The following is a 22,912-nucleotide window of genomic DNA, read 5'->3' on the forward strand; positions in this document are numbered from 1 at the left end:
TGCTCCTTACACCCACACTACACTGACACAACACACTACGCACTGCAAATATCCCGCTCTCTTCATCATCCAAAGTTACTCACTCTATTGTAGCACCATAGAGTTGTTAAGCTTGGAAAAGACCTTTAAGATCATCAAGTCCACTCAAATTCATCATTAAACCATGTTCTTAAGTGCCACAACCAGGTTTTTTGAACACTCCCAGGAATAGTGACTCACACCATACTGCACCCCCATTCTATACAGCAAATGAGCAAATCTGTGTACAGCTCACACTTTCCTCAGGGCTAGACCCCTGTATGTGCCCATGCTTCATTCCCTGTATCCCTCTAAGCTTTTGAAACACCCCGATGTCTATGTATTACTGTGTGTAACACCAAGTGCCAGCATGTCTGCAGATCAGAACTGTGCATAACAACCAGTTCCCCATTTGCACAAAGCCCTCTAAACATCCCTTTTCATACTCCCCAGCCTGAGTACACCAAGCACCTGCTGCCATTAAGATGCTGACATTCTCAACAGAAGAGCTGTCGGTGCTTCCTCCAGACTCCAACTTGCCCAGAGAAATAAAGCCATAGCAGTGACACTGCACACCTGGCACTTTGACACCGAGACCACTAATACTGCTCTCAAGTATTTAATCAAGCAAACAAATACTACATGCTGCCAACCCTGTTATCTCACTGATCATCTTCCCCTGTGCTGCTGCAGCAGCAGCTGCGTGATACTGTGCTGAGAGAGGCCGGGCTGCTCATCTGTGTCCTTTCATCTTTGCACTATGATCAAACCCAGCTCCTCATTTCTGTGTGGTCAGGCACTTGGTCTAGCTCGTCTCTGACTCTTGTGAATCTTTACTGATAGATATGCATAACAAGCTAAATTAAAACCACCTCAGGAGTGCTTTACTTGTGGTACAGTTAGAGGTGAGGCTCTGTACTGGATAAATTAGTGTATGATGGTAACTAATCAAGTCATACTTTGGTAGCACTTTCAGTATGAGGCACTCTGCCCACAAGTGAGGCAGCAACTTTCAAATACAGAGAAAGTGAGCAATTAAAGCCAGTAAAGTTGGAAGCTGCTGCTGGCTGTGCCTGTTTCTGTTCTGGCAAGTCCAGTTGTAAAGTGCCTTGTGCCCCTCAGACTGCTGAGCACATCACGAGATATGCTTACAGATTCTCTGCTTCAGCTTCCCACGATAGGCTGTAGCCTGTCCTATGTTTTAAGGTACTTACATGTTGTGGTTACACACCAATGGGGACAACAGGGACAGCCTGTGCTGCCCTTGGAAGGATCCTGTTTTTCTTTTGCAGAGGCATGAAGATACTGGGCTCTGCTCACCCAGAAGAGTCAGGGAAGGTCTCCTATGTCTCATCAGGTCAAGTAGTAACTCAAGCATTTTCTGTATTGTGACTTAGATTTCAAGGCTCTCCCAAATTCAGGACATGCTTTTATATGTAGACATAGAAAAGATTCAAAAGTGCTCAGCATTAATTTCTAGTCTGATATTACTGTTTAAATAACAAACAGAAGTGCAAAATGGCCAACTGTTGCATGATCAACCTGAGGCAGTTGCAGAATCCCAGCCCAGAGATCTGACTTCTCCTCCGAGATTTAAGCAGCAAGGGATCCTTGCTACTGCACTCTGATCACTTCCATGGGTAATGTTATCACATAGAAGCACACCATAAACCCAGTAAGATCTTCCTTGCTTTCCCCTTCCCTTCACATAAATTTCTAAGAACTCACAGTTCTGTTTCGTTTTTGCACAAGAGCTGTTAGTCCTAAAGTTTCTAAATTTAGGTTCACAGCCTTCTTTGAAAGATATCTGAAACCCTTCTAACATATCAAGTGCTTCAGAAACAGATTTCTCATTCCTATGGCCCCTTTCTAGACACCTTCATTTTCACTGCAAATATGGAACAAAGTGGTGTTCAAATCTTGATCAGTGGGTTTCCACATTTCTTTGCTCTGATGCAGCATTTGAACACAATTCCATTCCCCCGAGTGACGAGTTCTGTTTTCACATGGTTTGAGGCTGTTCTGCACAAATATTGACTGTGACCTTCCCTACAGTGTTACAACTCCTCTTACAAACTCATTAAAAAACACTAGATAAGCTCAGCCCTGTACAGGAAAGTTGTAGGAATGCATTTGCTGTGTCTCACCAGCCTCTTCACAGCTATGTCTCTTTTTTAAGTCTGTTATTTCAGTACTTCTAACTTTTAACATGAGGTCCACATTCAAAGGGTTATTGATAATTTTTACTTTTGGCATAATTTCAAATAGTTTGTCAAAATCCTGCCAGACAAAATGCAGGATTCACAGAAACCAAACCCAACCATTTTATCCAGAGAGTACATCACCACACTCATGAGACAAACACTGTTCTGTCACCACCAGTTCAGGCTTACCCCCCCCCCCCCCAACCCTTTCCCTGGGGAAGCAGGAATTGTTCCCTGCACCACCTGTGCACAAACACCTCGCTCCTGTCTTGGAGAGGGTCTCACTAAGGCAGCAGGATCTGTGCAGCCACATGCAGGCAGCTGGGAAACCAGGTCCTTAAAATGTGAGCAGCTGCTATTCCTGGTCTGGCTGAGTGTTACTGTGGGGCAGGACAGCTGCCTGCAAGGGCACATCTACTCTGCCAGAGATTTGCTGCTCCTAACCCACAGCTCCCCTTTGCTGAACATCCCTCAGATTTACTACATGGAAACTCACAGCAGAAGTCAGCTGCTGTCCCTCTACCTTCATGCAGTGCCAGTGAAAAACAAGGTTGTTCTGGGAAGATGTCACGTATCTTACAGCCCTCCTGAGGTTATAGGCAGTTGGGGTAGGCAGATGGCTGTCCTGAAATATGTTAATAAGGACTAGGAGTAGGGAGGAATGATACAATGCAGCAATTAACAAATGACAGAGAGGAGCAGCAGAGCCTACAGAAATTCCCAATCTACATAAATAATCTAAGGGGCATGAGCTTAATAGCTGAGAACATATGGATGCTAATTGCATATTACTCCACCAGAATGGGGAGAAAAAACCCCTCCTGGTTTGTAGAACTGCCTCTGTCCTACCTCAGCGCCCAGTAAGGAAATTTAGAGCTGCAAAGTTCAGCACGGTGTCCTTGCTCTGCCATCCAGGCAGTGGCAATTCTGGCACCAGCTGAATCTTTCATACCCCCAAGAGGGCTGCTGTATCAACACTTAATACAGTATATTTATACTTTTTCTGCATGGGACCATCCAGGTTGCAAGAAGCTGACAGCTGATTTCTCTGGTGTATGTTATTTAACTCTGGTGTATATTATTTAACGTGATCCTGAAAGCAGTTTTGGGATAAAATAAACCATCAACTTGCAGGCATAAGAAAATACTGGTTTAGATAATTCCACTATTAGAATCAGTTCTCTTTTAATACAGCACTTGAAAAGCAAGAAGGTAAACATGAGAGCAAAATAAGTGGCAAGCCAGGCTCTCGCGAGACCTTGGTTTATCTGTAGGAAGGGGACAGTGGTACTTGGTGAGTTATTTTGGGATGCTCAGGAGTAAAGCAGATAGGATCTATGACACACTATCCAAGACAGCTGTGCTCTCACAGCTGGGATCAAGTCACCAGCCCAAGACATCTCCCGTCCTCTCTCAACCATAAGGATAACTGTTTCCCAGGACAAAGGAACCTGCTGTCCCAGCACCAGACCCTACAGCTCTAACAGTGGCGCATCCTCCTAAGCCTGCTTGGCCTGCCTTGTGGGCAGGTGGCCTTTGAGACAGTACCTGAACAACCCAGCACAGCATGGTGGTACCAGCAAAATGGGCTGGGAAGTTTGTTTCAGCAAAGTCTAAAAATGCTGGGAATTGCAAGCCTGATTCCTTGAAGGTTCAGGATTTAATGAGCATACCCTGAGTGGTGATCTTCCCCCCCATCTGCCCGCTCTGTACAGCCTCCTGGTGTTTTTTTCAGTTATTTCAAACCCTCCTCTGATGTTAAAGCCTTTGAGACAACTTCATTTATCTCCCTAATAATCTCAAAGTCTACTCTCTACTTTCAGATCTCAGTTCCTCTGACACATTCTTGCCTTTTCCTAGAACGCACTTTAAAGAGTATTCCTAAACTTTGCCATCACTCGACCCTGCCTGAGCAATATTCTGAGCATTTCTAATTATTCTACCCTGTATAATGCACTGAATTTTCTTCCTATTTCCTTTGTCCAGGGCTCTTTGATTTTTTTTTTTCCCAAAAACCCCTCCTCTGCCTCCTTTCTCCATCTAGCCAAGATGAATTGTTTTCCTCTGTTCTATTCTTGTTCTATATTGAGATATTCTTGCCTGATTTTATGTTATCCATCCATCCCAAGGCAGTGAAAAATCATCTTCTGCTGTATTGTGGTACATAATACAATGCCAAAATGTCAGAGAGCACCCTACACATCAGAGACTGGAGCCTAGAGGATTTACAGGAAGAGCTGGGATCACAAGGGCACACAGACTTTTACTTGCAGTGTTGCTTTGGGGTACTTCTGTGGCCACTCTTATCAACCACACATTGTCTGCAACTTGGTACATCCTAGCACAACCCTCACAGCCAGCCTGGCCCAAAGGCAAGTGAGGAAGGAAATTTGGGTTGCACAAGTAGACTGAAAGGAGAAGGACAAGCACAGCATGAGGTGGATAAGGGATAGGGAAATCTGAATGGAGGGGTGGCTGACACAGGACCAGCCACCCTGCGGCTGGTCCACTGGGTGGCTGTGGGAAGTGGGATGGGAGGTGTCCTGTAGCAGGGCAGGAGGCCGAGCAGCAGTGCAGGCATGAGCCAGGCTTTTGAGAGTAGACTTGGTTTTCAGAATTGGCAGCTGGAGTTGCATCTTCTGACACCTTTGTAGCCTCCACAGGGCACTCAAGGACCTTGCAAAATGCTTCCCTTCAGCTTCCCAACTATCTCCTTCTGCCCTGCCCAAGAAAAAAGTCATGTTGGTCCTGCCAGCCAGTAACTACTCACCAGCCAGCTCCAGTTCCTGGGGACCAGATGAAAAATCCTGTTCCTGGAGTCACAGCTGTGCCATATGCTGCTGAGCCAATGCTGTTCTGTGCCTCAGAGATGGACACACTTCACATAGTGACAGTAACACTCTTTCAGATGAAAATACGGTTTACAAGAGGAAGTAAGTTAATTTATAATTAACTCGAGATGCCTGAGCCCAAGACAAGGAACACTTTTTATGTGGCAGCCAGATGGCTTTGTGGGCTCTGTTCCTTAAACCATTTATCAGCTTCTCATCTCAGAGACTGCCAGTCAAACAGCAGGCCCTGGAAATTACCCTACCACCTCTCCAGGAGGGTATTTTTGTATAGAGGTCTTGTTGGATTTCCAAACTTTATGTAACTAGCTTAATTTACTACAGCCAAACTTTCTTTACTAAGGAAATGCAGGACAGAGACTTTTGTTTAGCATGGAAGACTCTCTTCAGGGTTGCATATTTAAGACTTCCTTCCCTTCCTTACCTAAAAGAAAATGAAAAGCTTTTCTTTGAGCCCCCTTGTGTCTGTTACAAACACAACTCTCTAGGTCTTTGCTCTTTGGTGTGTATGCCTTTGTAACGGGCTCTCTCACAGCTGTGCAGCCTCCTTGAACTACTGGTGCCAGAAATGTGTTCTAGTGAAACTGCTGAAGGTTTCCTCTTCTGTACACAAAATTAATATTCTTCCTAGAGGAAAGTCATAGCAATGAGCATCTTCTGCTCTGCACCTCCACACAGATGCATGTGAAAATGCTGACTTAGATATGAAGCATTTGATGCCCCATGCAGTGTTGATTCCAGAAGGTCGGATTTTAAGGCCCATGGGAATCTTTTCTCCCCACCTCCTTCATGGAAGAAGCCAGAAACTTCTCCCCATAATTCCTGCATTTGAGGCCAAAGCACCTGCAAAGAAGGAACTGCCCATTTATTCTGATGGTTACAATGCCTTTATCATTAGGGATCATTTTATCATCAAACTGTCACAGGATGCTGCTCTGCACTGGTCTGCTACACTGAAGAGTCATCAAGTTCTGTGTTTTGATCATCATCTTACTCAGTTTTTCTCTCCATGCTTTTTCAAACAAAATGGATACTATAAGGGGTTTGGGTTTTTTTGTTTTTTTATAGAAACACTTTATTGCTGCAGTCAATAACCCTGTGTATCACACACAAATAACCAATTACAGCTTAAGAAACTAAAAATAATTCTGCAAGTGGTAATACTGAGAAAACGAACATACATGAAAGGATACAAAACTATACATTAAGTTACTAGAAATTTAATAACTAAAAAATTCTGCAGAAGTATGAAGTGTCTTGTATAAACGTTATACAACACATGCCAGTGTAAAGTTCTTCAACATTATACAATTACCTATCTACAAATGTTTCACCTAAATACAAGATTAGCTGCAATTTTTAAACAGTTATCTTCTATACAAAGACAAGTGCTTTCAGTACTTCATTGGAATATACAGACACCGCAATATCTCAAAACTAAAAAATAATCACAAAATAAAAGGTCCCACTTTGAAATTTTCTTAGTGTATCTAATACAACACTAAGGAAATCCAGCCAGCAATATCCTTGCTTTTGTATTTACCCTTTTTGACCCATATCTGAGAGAGACCCAACCCAGAGTCACTGACCTCCCCCCTTTCATTGCTGGCCAGTCTCCAGAGCAGACCACACCAGAAATCTGTATCTTAACACACATCACCTTTAGGAGAAATTTGGACCTGGTTCCTACTTTGCAATAGATACATATTCTGCCACACACAGGGCAGAAGCAACCAGCTCCTGTGCATGGTGGCATCCATGCATCACTTCCAAGGCTCCCCACCATGGAGTGGCAGGCCAAGCAGCCCCCTTCCTTACAGCACCAAGTGGGCCTCGTGCTCTGATCAGTAGAGAGGCTTGGCTTGAACAGAGTTATGACTGCTTGCCAGGAACTCCCAGCTACAGCACAGAGGCTCAGTTCTTCTCTAACCCTTCACAGGCTCATTCAGTCTTCATTGAATGCCTTCCTGCTGAAGCAAAGCCAATCTCAGTGTCACTCAACCAGAGGGAGCTGTCCCAGGGTCTGGCCATCTCTTCAGAGCACATTTTAAACACCACTATCACTCCCAAAACACAGGCTTACAGATGAAAAAAGTCCTGAGAATCCACAGGAATTTAGTATCTCATCAGCTCTTACACAGGACCTACCTTCTGCAGCACACACCTGTATTTCTAACATCATGCATGTTCATGACCTGGCAGATTCATCAAACGTCAGGCAGCAGGGGAATTTTCTTGGCCCAGATGGTGTCTTTTTGGACAGGAGTGCTGTCAGTAGAATGGGGTCAGTTATCTGGGGCACTGGATATCAGCAAAGGCTCTGACAACCTAGGAAAGGGACTGTAGTACATGGCATTAAGCCTATGCTCCCTCCTACTTAAATTCTGGTCTCAGGAAAGTCTCACAGTAACCCAAGCTAACTTTGGCCAAGGTACAAGGACCAGGCTTCTATTTCAGTAATTTCAAAAGCTGCCAGAAGGAAGTACTGGAGAGCCTGATCTAAGAGGGGGTGATTGTTCCCCTTACTGACATCTGAATGGAAAGGACAGAGCTCACCTGAGCTGGCATCAGTGCCTCACAGCTGGAAGCTGAGAAAAGTCAACAGTATCTTCTTCAGGAGAAAGAAGAAAAAAGCACCATTCAGCCTTCTCCAATATTTCATGGCACCATGCAGAAGCAGAGAACTGCATCTCCAGATGCCCACCATTAACACCAAGCAAGAATCAGCATGAGAAGTGTCACCAGCATAAATGAACCCCCCTGACAGATGGATCTCTTCTGCAGCCTTTCCTGGTATGAGCATTCCACAGCAGTATAAAGAGTTTAAATAACAGGCCTTAATTTTCATTCCAAAAAGAACCGTTGGGAGAGGGAATTGTTAGCAGCAACACTGGCTAAAACATTTTCATTCACAAGTATTTTTCCCCAAGTGATTTTGCTGGAGATGATTTTTCTTTACAAGTTAAGATATTCAGGGGCACAGCAAAAACCTCCAGTATCCTGAATACACTGAACAATACCTGGCACATTCCACATGCAGCTTCCAAAACACCAAATGAGATTTTGCAATGTTTCACCTAGAATCATGTACAACAGTGACTGAAGCAGAACCAGCAAGCTGCGGTGCGCTGTATCGGCCGTGTCAGAGCATTGCTCACACCCCAGAGCCAGAGCTGCTCAGGTGAGCTGGGGACAGCCAGGTTTCATACAGGACTTGTCCATCTTCATTGTATTGGCCAGGTCAGAGCATTGCTCACACCCCAGAGCCGCTCAGGTGAGCTGGGGACAGCCAGGTTTCATACAGGACTTGTCCATCTTCCTTTCACTTGGCGGCCGCAGACAGGATGAGCACGCGCACAGCACCGCTCGGCAGCTGAGCCTGTGCATGTCACAGCTGTAACATGAGCATCTCACAGACAGGCAGGCCTGTGCACTTGGGCATTTCAGAAGGACATCATGAAGGTGTGCAAGACTTGATACTTAACCTACCTGAGTTTATCTAGTGAATCTTTCACAGAACAAAACAGAAAACAAAACGAGACAGTGTATTGTCTGGGTTCTCAAAATAGAAGAGGATCACCCACAGCAGAGTTCAGGAAAGGTCTTAAGTAATTGCACTTTGAATTATGGCAGGCACAGGCAACAAACTCTGCACGTGTATGGTCACAAAGACTGCCCCGATACTAGCAGGGTATGCAGGGTTTGTCTGCCTGTATCACTTAAGCATGGGACATCCTGACAGCTAGTACAGTACACAAATCCATGCCAGTGCAGCTTTACCAGGACTGCCCAGAGGTCTGGATGTTTTAACACATCTCAAGAACAAGGTACCACGTTGTTCATGGAGATCACAGACAGTAAGCTTCAAGCATGAAGTGAAAGAGGCACACGTGCTTTTCCTCTAACAGCTTCTAGAAACCACTGGGATGAGTGTTCTCTTACCAGAGTCCCTTCTCTGCCTTCTATTAAAATATTGATTTAGAAATAAATTAATATTACATTTTAAGGAAAAAATCCCTGATTTCTTACTGTTATATTTTAAGAAGTCTTAAAGCAGCTGCTTTTACTATGAAAAAATGTACCCAAAGTTGTACTTCAAAAATACTAAGTGAAACTTGAACTAGAGCTAAGAATTTAGTTCACTGTCTCAACAAGTAAACAGAAACTTTTACCTGAGAAGGCCAGGCAACTCCTACTAAAACCAGCCATATTATCATCATTGACTTGACAGAGATTTAGACAGGGCTCAGGTAGGGAAAGTCAGCTTTCAAATGCAGAGGCCTCATGTGCTGACTTTTCATGGGGCTTCATTTCTGCTCTAGTCACACTGAGGCTTTGGTTAAATGAGGGCTCAAAGCTGGACAGTGGTGCAGTGAAACAGACTGGACAAACAAATCAACTGCAGACACCCCAGGCTTTGGGCAACTAAAAGCCTTGCAAACAGATTTTAAAGCTGTCCCTCTCTTTGCATGAAAGCTGACTGATTAAAAAGCCAGTCCCAAATTCAAAAGTACAGATAATACTATTCTCTGACCACAAAGTACATCACAACAAGCAGGTAGTTTTAAATTTATCCACTTTAAGTGATATTTACGTCCTAGACTTGTAAGTTAGCATCTCCTCTGACAATATCAAATTCTTGGGTAATTCAAACATGACACAGCACTAAAGAAAGAAAACCAGTTTCAGCTGTATTGACTGAGTTTCCTTTTTTTCTGTAACAGCTCACATTTTTATCAATATAGCAACAAACCCTTTGCCAATGGTTTGGAATGAAAGCTACTTCAGGTATATATGCGCAGGTATGTTGATGGTCTGACCTGCTGGGAAAAAAATCAAAACCAAACCCCAAAACAGAACACTGAAACCACTGAAAACAAACATGTTACACATCCACTACTCCTCATACACATGTCACAAGTGCAATATCCTTTGAAGAAAATTGCTCCTTAAAGGAAACCCAAAGAGGCAGAATTTTTTAGTGTTACGTTTAGTAGGATAATGTGGGCATGTGGGGAAAATCACAGGCTGAAATTTTAATTTTTTTTTTTTCATAAGGCAAGAGGTTTCTGTTTCAGAAGAATAAATGGGGTAAAGAATTAAGAAATGTTTCAAAAATGACACATTCTTTCAAGTTTCATTCTCATTTGACATACATATCACAAAATAAAGATTTTTAAAAGTGCTATATGCTTTGTAAGTCTCATCGCAATATGTAAAGCAAAATTTTACATCTGCTGCTTGAGACACAATGTTAGTGGCAGTGTTAGTGGTAGATTAGACTCCCCCTCCTTTCTCTCACTGTCTGGGATAACCTCCTTGATCTTCACATAAAGAACAGACCAACCAACCAACCCCACACTACACATCCTCCAGAATCACTTAAGAATCATGTTCTAAAGTAAGAGACTCCATGAAATTGGTGACAGCTCGCTAGCGGCTTCCTTAATACCAAACCCAAGGCTCATTCTACCCTGTGAATACCTCATCCGGTGGCTCTTTGATCAGCCAGTATGAGACACAAAATGTTGAGAGGTATGCAACCATGATGACATTGACAGATATGCCTAAGGGATTTTAAAAATTCCAACAAAAAAAAAACAAATATAAAAAATTCATCCGCCAGCCCTCAGCTGTTTGCTGTCGTTAAAAAGGTAGAGCAGTTTGCAGTAAACAGTGATATTAAAATCTTCAAGGACATATGGAAATATCCCTTCCAGCTAGCAGTCAGACATGAAGGATTTCTGCAGCACAGTCTTCTGGCTCTGTGTAATGTGAAGAGTTTGTGTCTGAATGGTGAACCCCAAACATTTCTTTACTTTCGAAGTTTGGCTCCATTAGTGCAGGTTTTTCAAAAATATTCTTTTTGCTAGTTTCTGGACAGTTTTGTACATATATTACTCGGTTATAAGCTTTAAGTCTCTTCCACAGCTGTACGTACACCTTGCATTGTACATACATGAACAGAAGTCCTCCAGTGAAACCAATAGCCACAACTACCAGCTTAGTCCAAAATGGCCACTCTAGAATACCTGGAAGTAAAAAAAATAAAAAGAACAATTAAATTCATCTCAGAAACTGCCAGTCAAACAGCAAGTCCTGGAAATTATCCTATCACCTCTCCAGGATATATAGAGGTCATGTTGGGTTTCCAAACTTTATGTAAGTAGCTTAATTTACTACAGCCAAACTTTCGTAAGCTGGTCTAAACTGGATCTTTTAAAAATATACTGTAAGGAAACTGTCACAGAGTTTGGGTCATGCCAGCTATTCTTATTTTGCAATTTTTCCTGTCTGGTTTTTTTTCCCCCTCTTCAAGACAAACACACAGACTTCTGCTTCATGTATCACATTCTTCCCCACCAGACAAAAAACCAAAACAACTGATTTTCTGTGTCTGAGCCTTGATGCAGTACAATCACAGAGTCAAGGCAACCACCAGTAATACACTTAGGTCCTTTTACACCTGTTTTTAAACAAAGACTGGATCAAATTATGAAAGGGATTCTATGGCATGGTTTCCTCTTCATAGCAGAGACTCAACTCAAGAAGTCTGTTCCACTCTGTGATCACACAGCACGAGGAGACATAAAGGAATTATTGTTACCATATAGCTTGACATGTTTTTTATGTAGACAAGGAAAATTTTATCTGCATCACACTCAATAACTTGTATCTGCACTAGAACATCTCTGATACAAAACTACAAGGGCTGGAGATGCTGAAGCATTCCAAGCTTACCCTCTGTCCTTAAAAACCACCACCATCACTTTTTGCCTAAATTTGTTTAAATTGAACATTTAGACAGTGGATCTTGTTACATTTCTATCAACCACTTTTAAATGAAAAACTGTTCATTTTATATATATTCTGCTTACATAGCTCCTGTATTCATCCAGCCTCTTTAAAATAAGTGCCATCACAAGATGGATATGAAAATATGCTGAATCAACCATTATCAGGTTTTAAGAGAATAAAATTGCATATTCCCAACTCTTCAAAGTTTTAACCAAGATACAGGGCTGGTGTGGTTTGGGAAAGGCACGGCGGTGAGGGAGGAATTAAAATATTTTAGTCCCAAAATACAAAGGGCATTGCAGCCCTACTACTGATGAAATCCCGCTTGTGATTCATATCTGACCCTCTGATTCAAAGATGAGCTGTCTGATGCTGTCTGTAGGCAGTGACAGCACATGCTTGCCCCTGTGTGGACATGAATATATATCCAAACACACTTCCTCCATCCCCCAGCTCATTACAGCACTCCCTGGATTTAGAATCCAAATGAAAGGAGGAAAGAAAGCACTATAATATGTACCAAATATTCACATCATTCCTCCTATATTTACAGGAAAAAATGACCTGGAGATGATAAAGTTTTGAAAACATATCCTTTTCATTATCATATGGAAACCTTACACTTTTGAAAGGCCAATAATGTTCACTGTTCATGGAAGAAATGGGGCTGGATGGAACAGAAATTAAGAAATTTCTTGAAAGGAGCCTCCTGACTGAAGTTGTGAACAATGCAGCTATAGCCTAAATGAGAGGATAACTTTTTAATTTCAAGAGATTCTGCTCTGAAGAGACTGTAAGAGCTCTGTGGATTTACAGGTTTATCAGCGCTCAACCACCTCCCCGAAGGACACTGTTCAATCCGCAGCAGAACATTTTCCACCTGCATGTCTAGTTGGCATGCAGTGCTCTGTAAGCAAGGACAGCTTGCCTTCTAACAGCTTCCATCCATTCTACCCCACCTTCAGGCTCAGCTGCCCGAGGAATAGTTTTGTGACAGCTGCAAATCTGCGGCCCAGCATACCTGAGTAAACACATTTCAGCTTGGCACGTTTACTGCTGACATACTAAAGAAAACCTTCTATTCAAGAAGTCAAGGTACCTGTGCATGAGGGTGGCAGCCCTTGATAAGACTGCAAGCATCTTATCTCAGTTGTGCAAACAGGAGTCCTAAAATTCAACTCGAATTTCTTCTGCTTCAAGTGCAATCACTCATAAAAGTTTTCCCAGCCTAACATGGCTCACTGATGACTAACTCAGCCCACAGATGACTGGGCGGAAAGAAAACTCTGTTGATTTACCTCAAAGATTTGAATTTAGGTTCCTCTTACTTCTTCTCTTTTTAAAAACTGCTGCAGTTTTGCCCAGTTTAAAGGTAGTCATAGCAGCAAACAAATGCTTATATCCTTATCTGCAAATTTAGACCTAAATTTGCTGAGGCAGTGCAACTTTGTGTCTGGCTACAGTGGATAAGCTCTCATATCCATGCATTTCACAATTGCTAACTAAACTGACCTGAAATAGATTTGAAAAGTACCCATGGATTAATTCACTGGTTAATTTACTGATTTAACTAAATAATTTTAGAACTGTACTTTTAAACCAACCCAACACCAGGGTAAAGCTGACTAGTCTAAGTTTAACACTTATGTTCCACATCCTCTCTGCAATCAGGATAAAGAATTATTCCAAGAGAATAAGTGGGAAGATAAGCAAGTAACATACCGGTAGTTTGTCCCTGTTTAATCTCTTCAGCAGTCCTGTCTATCAGGACATAGAGAGACCACACAACGCAGGTGATGGCAATGATATGGAATGTTACAGAGCACATGATCTTCCTCCTCTCGCTGGCTGTCATCTGCAGCTTCTCCCACTGGTAAGAAACCAGGAACCAGAGCAAGAGATTAGGAGTTTATTGTAGTTACTAGAGAGTATGAAAAGAGAACGTTGATAAGAACAAAAACCAGGCAGGAGACCAGTTTCCTCCTAACAGAGATTCTAAAAGTCAGATGGCATCATTGCTTTGGTCACAGCATGTGTGTGATGGCTGGCAGCTCACCCTGCTGTGACAGGAGCCATCCTGCTGCCAGAGGGGACTCAGTGCTCAGCTCCCACCCTGTGACTCAGGACAATGTCATCACACCCTGCTTACCCACAGAGGGGCAACTCCAGCACAGAGGGCCCCAAGCAAGGCTGCTCTTCCCTGGGTTCCCCACTTGGCAGCAGGTACCTCCAGCTGCAGCTGAGCATCTCAGGCGGGAGTGGGTACCCTTGCTCAGGGAGGCATTCAACTGAACAATGGAAATGGCACAGAATTCCACTGACCAGGGTGTGTAAAGACACCTCATGGTGAGGTCTCAGAGTCCCATGGCTGTTCAGCTCCCACCTCTTGCCTCTGGGGGTTTCATTCAATCTTCACTCATATTTAACACCACTTATAGCAGTGACACTCACACTTTATTTTCAGTGTTTCAAGTGCACTTAAACACATATGTCCATAGAATATACACAATGGGGGTGACAGCTTTTCTAAGTGAGAGGATGCTGCAAATTAAATCCCCAGTTCTCCATCTATCAATAATACTTATATAGCCCAAAACAAAACCACAAAATCAGGCCAATGTACTTTCAGAAAGATACAAGGAAACCAGACAATTATTATAGATGTTTCTAATATGCCAGACATACCTGGGACACCCAGAAGTTGTGCTTTAAATTTTCTTTTCTGTAATTTTGCCTATGTATATGATGAAATTTTTTGCATGTGGGACACACATCCCTCAGCATATCTACTTGGAAGAGAGTTATGACAGGCTTTTCTCACACTTTCACAAAATACATGCTGGGACATATAAACATCTCATGCATAAGAAGGTGCATTTGATGTCTTGTAGAACAATTTGTAGAAAAAGAGGACTTCAAAAAGGAGGCATAATGTGGAAGGGGGTGAGGATGACCTGAATGGTATGACTGAAATAATCCATTATGTTGAATTATTGCTTCCTCTGCCACAAAAATGAGAATGGTTGAAACATGAGACAGAGACTTTGTGATCATCTCTGTGCTGCCAACAGACTCATCTCTTTGTCCAGCCCAAGCCTCATTTCCAGTTATGTGGGCATCCAAACCTCATCATGGCAAAAGAATTGAGTACTTCCAGGAATTACATGCTGGACTTGTCGTACTAGAAAGCTGTATTTTTCAATCATTTTAGAAAAAGATTGGACAAAACATTTCCTTTGCATGTTGTATTTTGAATAGAAAATAGAAGCTTTTGTTTCTATAAAAAGGTGTTGCCTTTTGATAGAAAGTACAAATTAATCAAATTATTTTGCCAAAAAGCAACTATGTAAATCTATTTGCAAATGCTTTTACAGAGCCAGGAGGACCTATGCTTTGACTAATTTACAGTTCTCTTTTCTGTTCCACAGCTTGGGCTCCTCTGCTGCACAATACCTCCTGTGAGCTGCTGGCTCCACAGTCACAAAACCAGCTTGCATTGCCTCACTGCTTCAAGAGAGACAACTGCAAAGCAAAACAGAAAATATTCTGCAAATTGCACACTAGCCCAGAGAGGAAACTCAAATCTGCAGGTCCCTGCTGTAATGTTCTGATGACACAGCATGTGCCATTTCCCACTTAAAATAGTCAGCAGTTCCAGACTCTTCAAGTGTTTTTGAAACAAACAACAACAACAACAAAAAACAGGAGAAAATTTAGATTTAATGCCTCTTTTTTTTCATCGAAATTTTCAAATTAAGCATCTCTCTCTCGTCTGCCCTCATCTTCATTTGAGCCATGACACATTTTGTTCTCACTCTCTTCCCTTAGTAACTTAGCGTTTGAACAGCTTAATGCTGCAATACAACCTTAAGATGCCAAGGAAGTTTAATTCCATTTCTACCCTACAGACAAGGAGAAGCCCTATTATTTGTCCCATCCTGATCATACTCACCAGTTCCAGGCTGTTTTCTCCTGACTTAAAGGCTACCTACCACAAGGGCTGAGTTGAAGATAAAGAGGCATCTTATCCTTTTGCTGCAGCTGAACCTCTAAAAGGACTCTTTATATGTATTTGAGAGGCAAACTCTTCTATTTATGGCTCTATACCTACCTTCTGGCAACTTGCTTCCCACAGATGACCTGTTCAGATATAACTAATGATGTTGAGTGACTCATTTCTGAAGGTGCACAACATTTTTTTTTCCCACAGGGCACAAATATTCAGAAAATGTTCACCACCCACTCTAGGCAGAGTGAGCACAGGAAAAAAACAGCAGTCAACTGACAACTATAGCAACTCTCTGGATTCTCTAGAGTAATTTCTTTCCTGTCCTATGGTTGGACTGTGCAAAGTATTGTCTGTGCAGACAACAGAGCTTATGATGACCAATTCTGCAGCTCTGAAACAACTACACTCTGTGGCAAGGGGCTACGAAGCCAAAATCTGCATTTTTAGAAGGCAATGATCCACCACAGTCATAAGCAAAGGACATCCTATATGCTGGACATGCTAAGCTCTACATTTTGTAGACAGTACATGTCTCTGAAAAAATAAGAAGTGTTTGAAATCTGCTCTATTTTCTGTTAGAAGTCACTCCTAGGATTTGGATAAGTTCTCATAATAGTTTTTGGATAGCTGCAGTCCAAACTTCTCACCCTACATGATTCAGGCTCATCACAACTGAATTTAATGTTTCTCATTTATTCTAGTTCCAGACTGAGGTTATCGTTATTAACCTCTTCCACTTTGGTAGAGATGGCAAGATTTGTCTGTGCTAAGAATACCAGAGACTTCCATCTCAAACCCCTGATGTCAGGATCTGACATTGAAAGCTCAGAGGATGTGGGAGAACAAATTGAGGATAGAAGCACCTATACTTTAAATCACCAGATTTATGAAAGATACTTATCTATTAAACAAAAATACAGGTTGCAGACATTCACAGCCTAAGAAAAGGTAAAAAATAAAACACATTTAACAGGGAACCACCTTCTACTTACAATGTATTATTTTCACTAAGTAAGTTTGATCCTTTATAAAGAAAAGGAGAGCTACAAATTTTAACTAAATTACATCCAAAAAGTGTGATTTAAAATAAATTTGATGTAAAACCTTCATCTTTTGAAGAGAGAGTTTAAGTTCTCATCTTTTGAAGAGAACTTAAAAGCCATGTGGATCTTAGAGCCACAAACTAAAGCAGCTAACAGTGATACAAAGCTCGCCATTAAAAAAGTACTAGTAACTGTAGAGTTTTGTGCTCTAAAATCACCAACCCATGCATAAACACATGGAGGGTGCTGCAGGCTCGTGGGCACAGCCTGTTCCAGTGTGGATCTCTGTTTAACAAAGCATGTTCTTGGGGAAGCAGGTCCTGCCTACCTTTCTCAAAGGCTTCAGTTTTGTCTCCATGATGAACTCATACTTGCACAGCTCACAGCACCGCGTATCCGAGCTCTTGATCCACTGCTGCAGGCAGGCCTGGTGCACAAAGTGAAGACTGCCCGTACAGTGACAGGGGGTAATCAAAGGGCTCTCATCATCTCCTTCACAGTGACATATCCTGAATCAGAAGTAAAGCTGCTCATTAGAAGAGGGAACAGAAAGGATGTGGAAGAGCCATGTAATATCTGTGATCACACATGGATGTTCACTGAGGATCCCGAGACATAGAAATCAAAGGAATGTGTTCCACAAAGGAGCTAAAACTAAACAACTCAATTGCTGCACAACCACATACACAGGCACAAAATAATTAAGCACAGACACAGATGACCAGACAGCTGCTTTCTCACAGATGATGCACACACATAGAGCCTGACAGAAATGCAGAACCTGAAAGAAAAAATGGGGCAAGAAATGACAACATTCCACCCAGACCAATAGCACTTAACTGCAAATAGCATTTAAACAGATCAGACAGAACTTCCAAAGACAAAATATGCACAGAGAGGTACAGCTACTCATGTACTAGGGTCTGAAATAGAAGATAAAACAAAATTCCAATACCAAGGGTGAAACAGTCCATCCCAGGATCATGAACAACTAATTTAGACAGCCTAGATTTTACACAAGTCATTAATTCCAATGCCAATTCCTAAGAGACAGATTCACAATGCAAAACTACAAAACTGAATCTGTCCAAAACATACTTACTCTAAATGGTTTTGCTTCTCCAAATCTGACTTAGCAAGAGTTGCTAAGGAAGCATCAGCTCTGCAAAATTACCTGTTTTTCTCACAGCCTAACTGTGCAAACAGCAAAGACATCCGATAAAGAGTTACTACCAGCTGTTGACATTTGATTTCCAGATTTAATTTATACACAACCCCTGGGTAGCACCAAGCATTGTGAAGTCCTTCTAACCATGTGGAAGAGGTCACAAATTGAAAGGGGGTTGGTGAGGAGCTCAGGGAATGAATACAAGTTGCTAAGCATATGTGAAGTACGTTCTGGCCTGCTGCCATCCCTGTCTATTACCGAAATCTCGTACTGATGTGTAGCATCTTGCCTCTGTGACCTTGCTGATAGCTGGCAAGTGGAAATGAAAGTGTGGGTGGATTACAACAGCATCTTGATGGTAAGCCAGTACAGAACTAGATATGGTGGTATGAGGGGGGAAATCAAGTAATATTGGAAAGTAATAACAAAGGCAGCTTTAGGAAGTGCTGTTAGGGAGGAGAAAGACTAGGATAATAAAATGCTAGGTAGAGGGATTAGACATTTGCTCCTGAACTTGATGACTCTTGCTCCTCAAGCACATTTTTGATGTGGGACAGGGCAGACCAGCAGACAAGTCACTGTGAAAACAGTCCAGATCTTGTTGCTCCTGACACCTGTGCACATGATTAATCCTCTGTAGCTGGAATGACGACACCCATCATTTTTGACTCTCACACTATAGACATCACACAGGCCTACCACTAACAGCCAGCACTCAGACACCCTTTGATCAAGAAAACCAGGAAGCCCGTAACAAATAAAAGAGTGTGTTGGGATACAAACTGAGGGGGGGAAAAAAATCTAAAGCTATATTGATGTGATCTCACAAGCAATTTTCAAGCAGTCTGTTTTCCTCCTGATTCCCCCCCCCGACCAAACTAGCAGTGCTGTCAGGACAACACATTGCTCATTAAAAGCTAAGACATGTTCAGCTTGACCTTTATGATGAGTAGCTGTGCCTCTGATAAAATATCTCAGAACCCCAAACCTGAAATAAATTTTAGGAGAATTTATTTGACTCCAAAGGAAGTTATTTTGCTTAGTAGCCTTGTTAAGTGCATCAGAGGGGTGCAGGACCGCAGAGAGAGGGCTGCATGCTTCAAATCACACACACTGTATTAGCAAGGTGACAGGGTAAAAGAAGAGACAGAAACAGCACAAAGGCAGGGGAAAGCAGAACAGTCACCAACACACATGGGAGGGTTAAAAAGGTAGGTGGCTCTCTGGTAAACCAACCTGCAGGTATCCCCCGATGTGGACACAGGGGACAGAGGGGGTAACTTTTCTGAGAGGGGGGAAGGGCAGTCAAGGTCACTGTCCTTCTCAACTGAACAGAGTGGTGCCCGCTGCTCTTTTGGTTTGAGTTTCACTGAGGTGCTGTCCTCAAAGACGTCATCATCTCCCATATCATCAGAGCAGAAGTCTGTGCTTTCCACCAGCATGCTGGAGGATTTGTCAGCTTGGAAGTGACTGGAATAGCTCTCCAGTTCGTGAAATTTATGCAGGCTGCTGATGCTGGAGGTGTGGGAGAAGGAAAAAAGGTAACGCAACAGTTTTTTGCTCCTTGAGGAGTCATGGTCCACCTTGTCCTCCAGCAGGGGGATATGTACAGCGCTGTGGTTCTCTGCTCCTCCTGATGCACTTGAGTAGTTGGAAAGGGAAGGGATATAGGAGTGCTTAGAATTGCTAAAAGAAAGAGGCCTGAGATTCAGCGGTTTCCTCTCTTTAAGATGAAATTTGTTAATCCTTAAACACTGCTCTTGATTCAGGGTCAGTTTGCCTTCTGAGCGTGTTCGCTCCACATAATCAAAGCACTCGCTGGTGCCCTGCGCCTTCTGGTCCACGTCATTGAGGGACTTGGAGAATTTCAGGGTGCGGGTGGGCTTTACATTCTTAGCAGACCTGAGTGCCTGGCCCCGATCCTGCCCACGGGAGTTTCTCTTTGCTGCATGTAACGTGTCCTGACAGATTACTGTCACAGTGACCCCCTGTGTCAGAGGGCTCTGGCAGTGTGGATTTTTCAAGACAACAGCAGACTGCACTGGACTGTGATGACAACACTCAGAAAACACTGCACTGGAACTGCATGCAGAATAGTGGAATAAAAGCACAGAAAGCAAAAAAAAAAAAAAAAAAACCAATTAAAAAAGAGAACATGTATAATTAAAAGTGAAGAGATGAGAATTACAGCTAGTGTGGGAATGGCAAACATAGCAGGGCCAAACAGTCAGTAGGATTTAACAAAGCAGTGTTAGACAGCAGTTGAGTCAAACAAATGGGATGCTTCAAGTGGGAACCCCACATTGCTTACTTCCCCATAAACATGCTTTTTCAGTTTTGTTTTTCCTTAGTTTGAACCTTGTCAGAGCCCCACTGTAGCCACGCAAATGGCACACTTTACCTGCAGATGTCCTGGTTGGATGGTGTCACAGAAGTCCGAGAGAAGCTATGAGGGGCAGAGACAGAGGTTGGACTTCCAGCCTGCAGTGAAATTAAAACAAACAAACAAACAAAGACACCCTCAAGTCAGAAGTCAGTATGCAGAGCAATCCCCTTCAGGGTGAAACACAGCATATGGAGTCAGAAATCACTCTACAGGGCTCATTGAAAGTAAGCTACTTTACTGTTAAATGCAAGAAAGGTCACAGAGTCTCATCCCTGGAGAAGTAGTGCTCAGAACAGAAATGTTTTACCCCAAGGTCAAATGCAGACATCTTTGGAGTGGAACCTGCCAGCTGTCAAACACTGCACAGAACAATACCTCAGGAAATGAGCAATGCTACAGTAATTAGAATAATTAGATGGAAGTGTGTGTATAAACTAGTTGGAATTTAGCTACCATGTAATAGCTAATCCTTCCTCTAACAATGATGGCAAGAGATTAGAGGCTTGGGGTTTTCTTCACAAAACAGAACCGCCAGTAACTCAGTAACTCAAACACAACCTGAGGACTTATATTCCTTACTAGCATATGCACATGAGCACCATCTGCCAACCCAGACCATTCCCTGAAGTACTTAGTGTACTTTTTCAGGCCTTTTGTCCTGCTCTTACTTGAACAGGATCTTCCATCCTGGAAGATCCATAGAGGAGAGGAGGTGTGGCAGCAGTCATATTTGTAAGTCACAACAAGAGGCAGTGAGAAATAGAATAACTGAAGAATTAAGAATTAGCTGAACTAACTCAAAAACATAAAGTGAAGCTCTTGGCACATTTAACACTTAATAGACAAATCTGAACTCAATGTGCTAAGAATGAGCATTGTCTCAGCTGTCATTCCACTGGCTGTTTATTAAAGACCTTTTCTGCTGCTGTATCCTGCACGTAATTTTGACAAACTTCTCAACTCTTCCTGGACATTTCTGCGGGGAGAAGACCTGCATTAATAACCTCATAACAGAGAATCTTTAAACCTGGGTCTCTCATATTCCACAGCTGCTGGACAGGCTGCACTCTCACCCACTGCTGCAAAACACTGTTTGCACTTCAAAATTCAAACAAAGCTTTACAGATCTTTTGATCTGCACAGCAAAGCCTGAAACCCAGGAAAGAACAATGCAGTCAGCAGAACAACAGAAATGTCATCTCCACAGTGGGCTGCACAGAAACCAGCACTGCCAGCAGAGACCTGGGTCAGGCAACTGCAGACAGCCAGACCAGGGAGACCTCAGGTGATAAAAGGTGTGCTACCACGGAAGCATGCTGCACCCAGCCCTGTGCTTCAGCTTCAGACATCAGCAGTTATCACTGGCTTGATCATGCTGCAAAACTGTATCTGTCTTGGGACTTGTCAATTCTATACTTAATTGTATATTTAAACAAGGCTGCCACAGGCTTTTATCCTATGATAGCAAAACCAAGGTTCCTGGTCACACATTATACACTTTATTTCTTTGTGAGAGAAGATACATACACATGCCACTTTATAAATACACATAAAACAATCACCCTCCTTGTCACAGAACTCATCTTTTAAGGTCTTATTTCTCTAGTCAACAGCACTATAGACAACAATGTAGCTGCCCTCACATTAGGACACCTCAGGTGCACAGACACTGAAAAAAACAGGTATCCATTTACAGCTGGGTCTGCAGGGATCAAAGGCAATACAGTCAACACTCAGACACATATCTTAACCCTTAGACACTGTAACTTATTTCCCATCTTACCCAAAGCTGGGTACATGTAGAGAATAAAACCCAGTAGAATAACCTTGGGACAGAAAGCAAACTGAGCTATGTAATGACTGCGACAAAACAAATGAAAGACAAAGAAAAATTACTGGCTTTATCCAGGAAACTACAGTTCTTTACATTTTACACCACTTGCACATGGATTCTGATCATGCAGTGATGTGAATTCAGGTATTTGTTGGAAATTTGCTCTTTGATGTTTAACATCTCCTAAAAGCAGGTACACCTGATTTCATAGCATATCTTTTTTAAGGGTTTGTGCAGAAACTTTTTTTTAATTCAAAGTCTCACAATTTAATGAAAGATCTGACACTAATTTACTGAGAAACTGTTTCACTCTGCAAATTAATAAAACTAAAATAATGAAATAGTTTAAAAGACATATTGAGCAATCTTCTAAAAACAAAATATTAAACCAGTAAAACAGCAAGCTGTATTCTGCCATGGAGACAGAGCTATATATTGTTGGAAGCGAAGTCACAAATCAATTAATAAACGTGTCTCAGGTTTTATGTTATGAGCAAATCACAGAAGGTAACCTGTGAAGAATGAATCCAATCTCTCAGCTGCTTCAGTTTAGCAATGAACTCTTCTAAAAAAGAACAGCAGAATGTATGATGTGACAGTCTA

General features: G+C 42.3%; 1 protein-coding gene across 5 annotated transcripts in view; it reads right to left on the reverse strand.

The window, feature by feature from the left end:
• Positions 1–6,120: 6,120 nt before the first annotated feature.
• Positions 6,121–22,912, reverse strand: part of MARCHF8 (membrane associated ring-CH-type finger 8) — an 87,346-nt gene continuing 70,554 nt past the window's right edge. For 4 of the 5 annotated variants that reach the window (XM_059851490.1, XM_059851491.1, XM_059851492.1 and 1 more), the window contains 5 exons: positions 20,491–20,570; positions 19,326–20,171; positions 17,250–17,430; positions 13,592–13,739; positions 6,121–11,103 (listed from right to left, as the gene is read on the reverse strand). In XM_059851490.1, the coding sequence (XP_059707473.1) occupies positions 10,799–11,103; positions 13,592–13,739; positions 17,250–17,430; positions 19,326–20,171; positions 20,491–20,570 (1,560 nt within the window). In that variant the 3' untranslated portion in view covers positions 6,121–10,798. The remainder of the gene's footprint in view (positions 11,104–13,591; positions 13,740–17,249; positions 17,431–19,325; positions 20,172–20,490; positions 20,571–22,912) is intronic. The other variant, XM_059851494.1, reaches the window with a different exon arrangement.

The sequence above is a fragment of the Haemorhous mexicanus genome, chromosome 7 (genome assembly GCF_027477595.1).
Source record: "Haemorhous mexicanus isolate bHaeMex1 chromosome 7, bHaeMex1.pri, whole genome shotgun sequence".
Lineage (NCBI taxonomy): Eukaryota > Metazoa > Chordata > Aves > Passeriformes > Fringillidae > Haemorhous > Haemorhous mexicanus.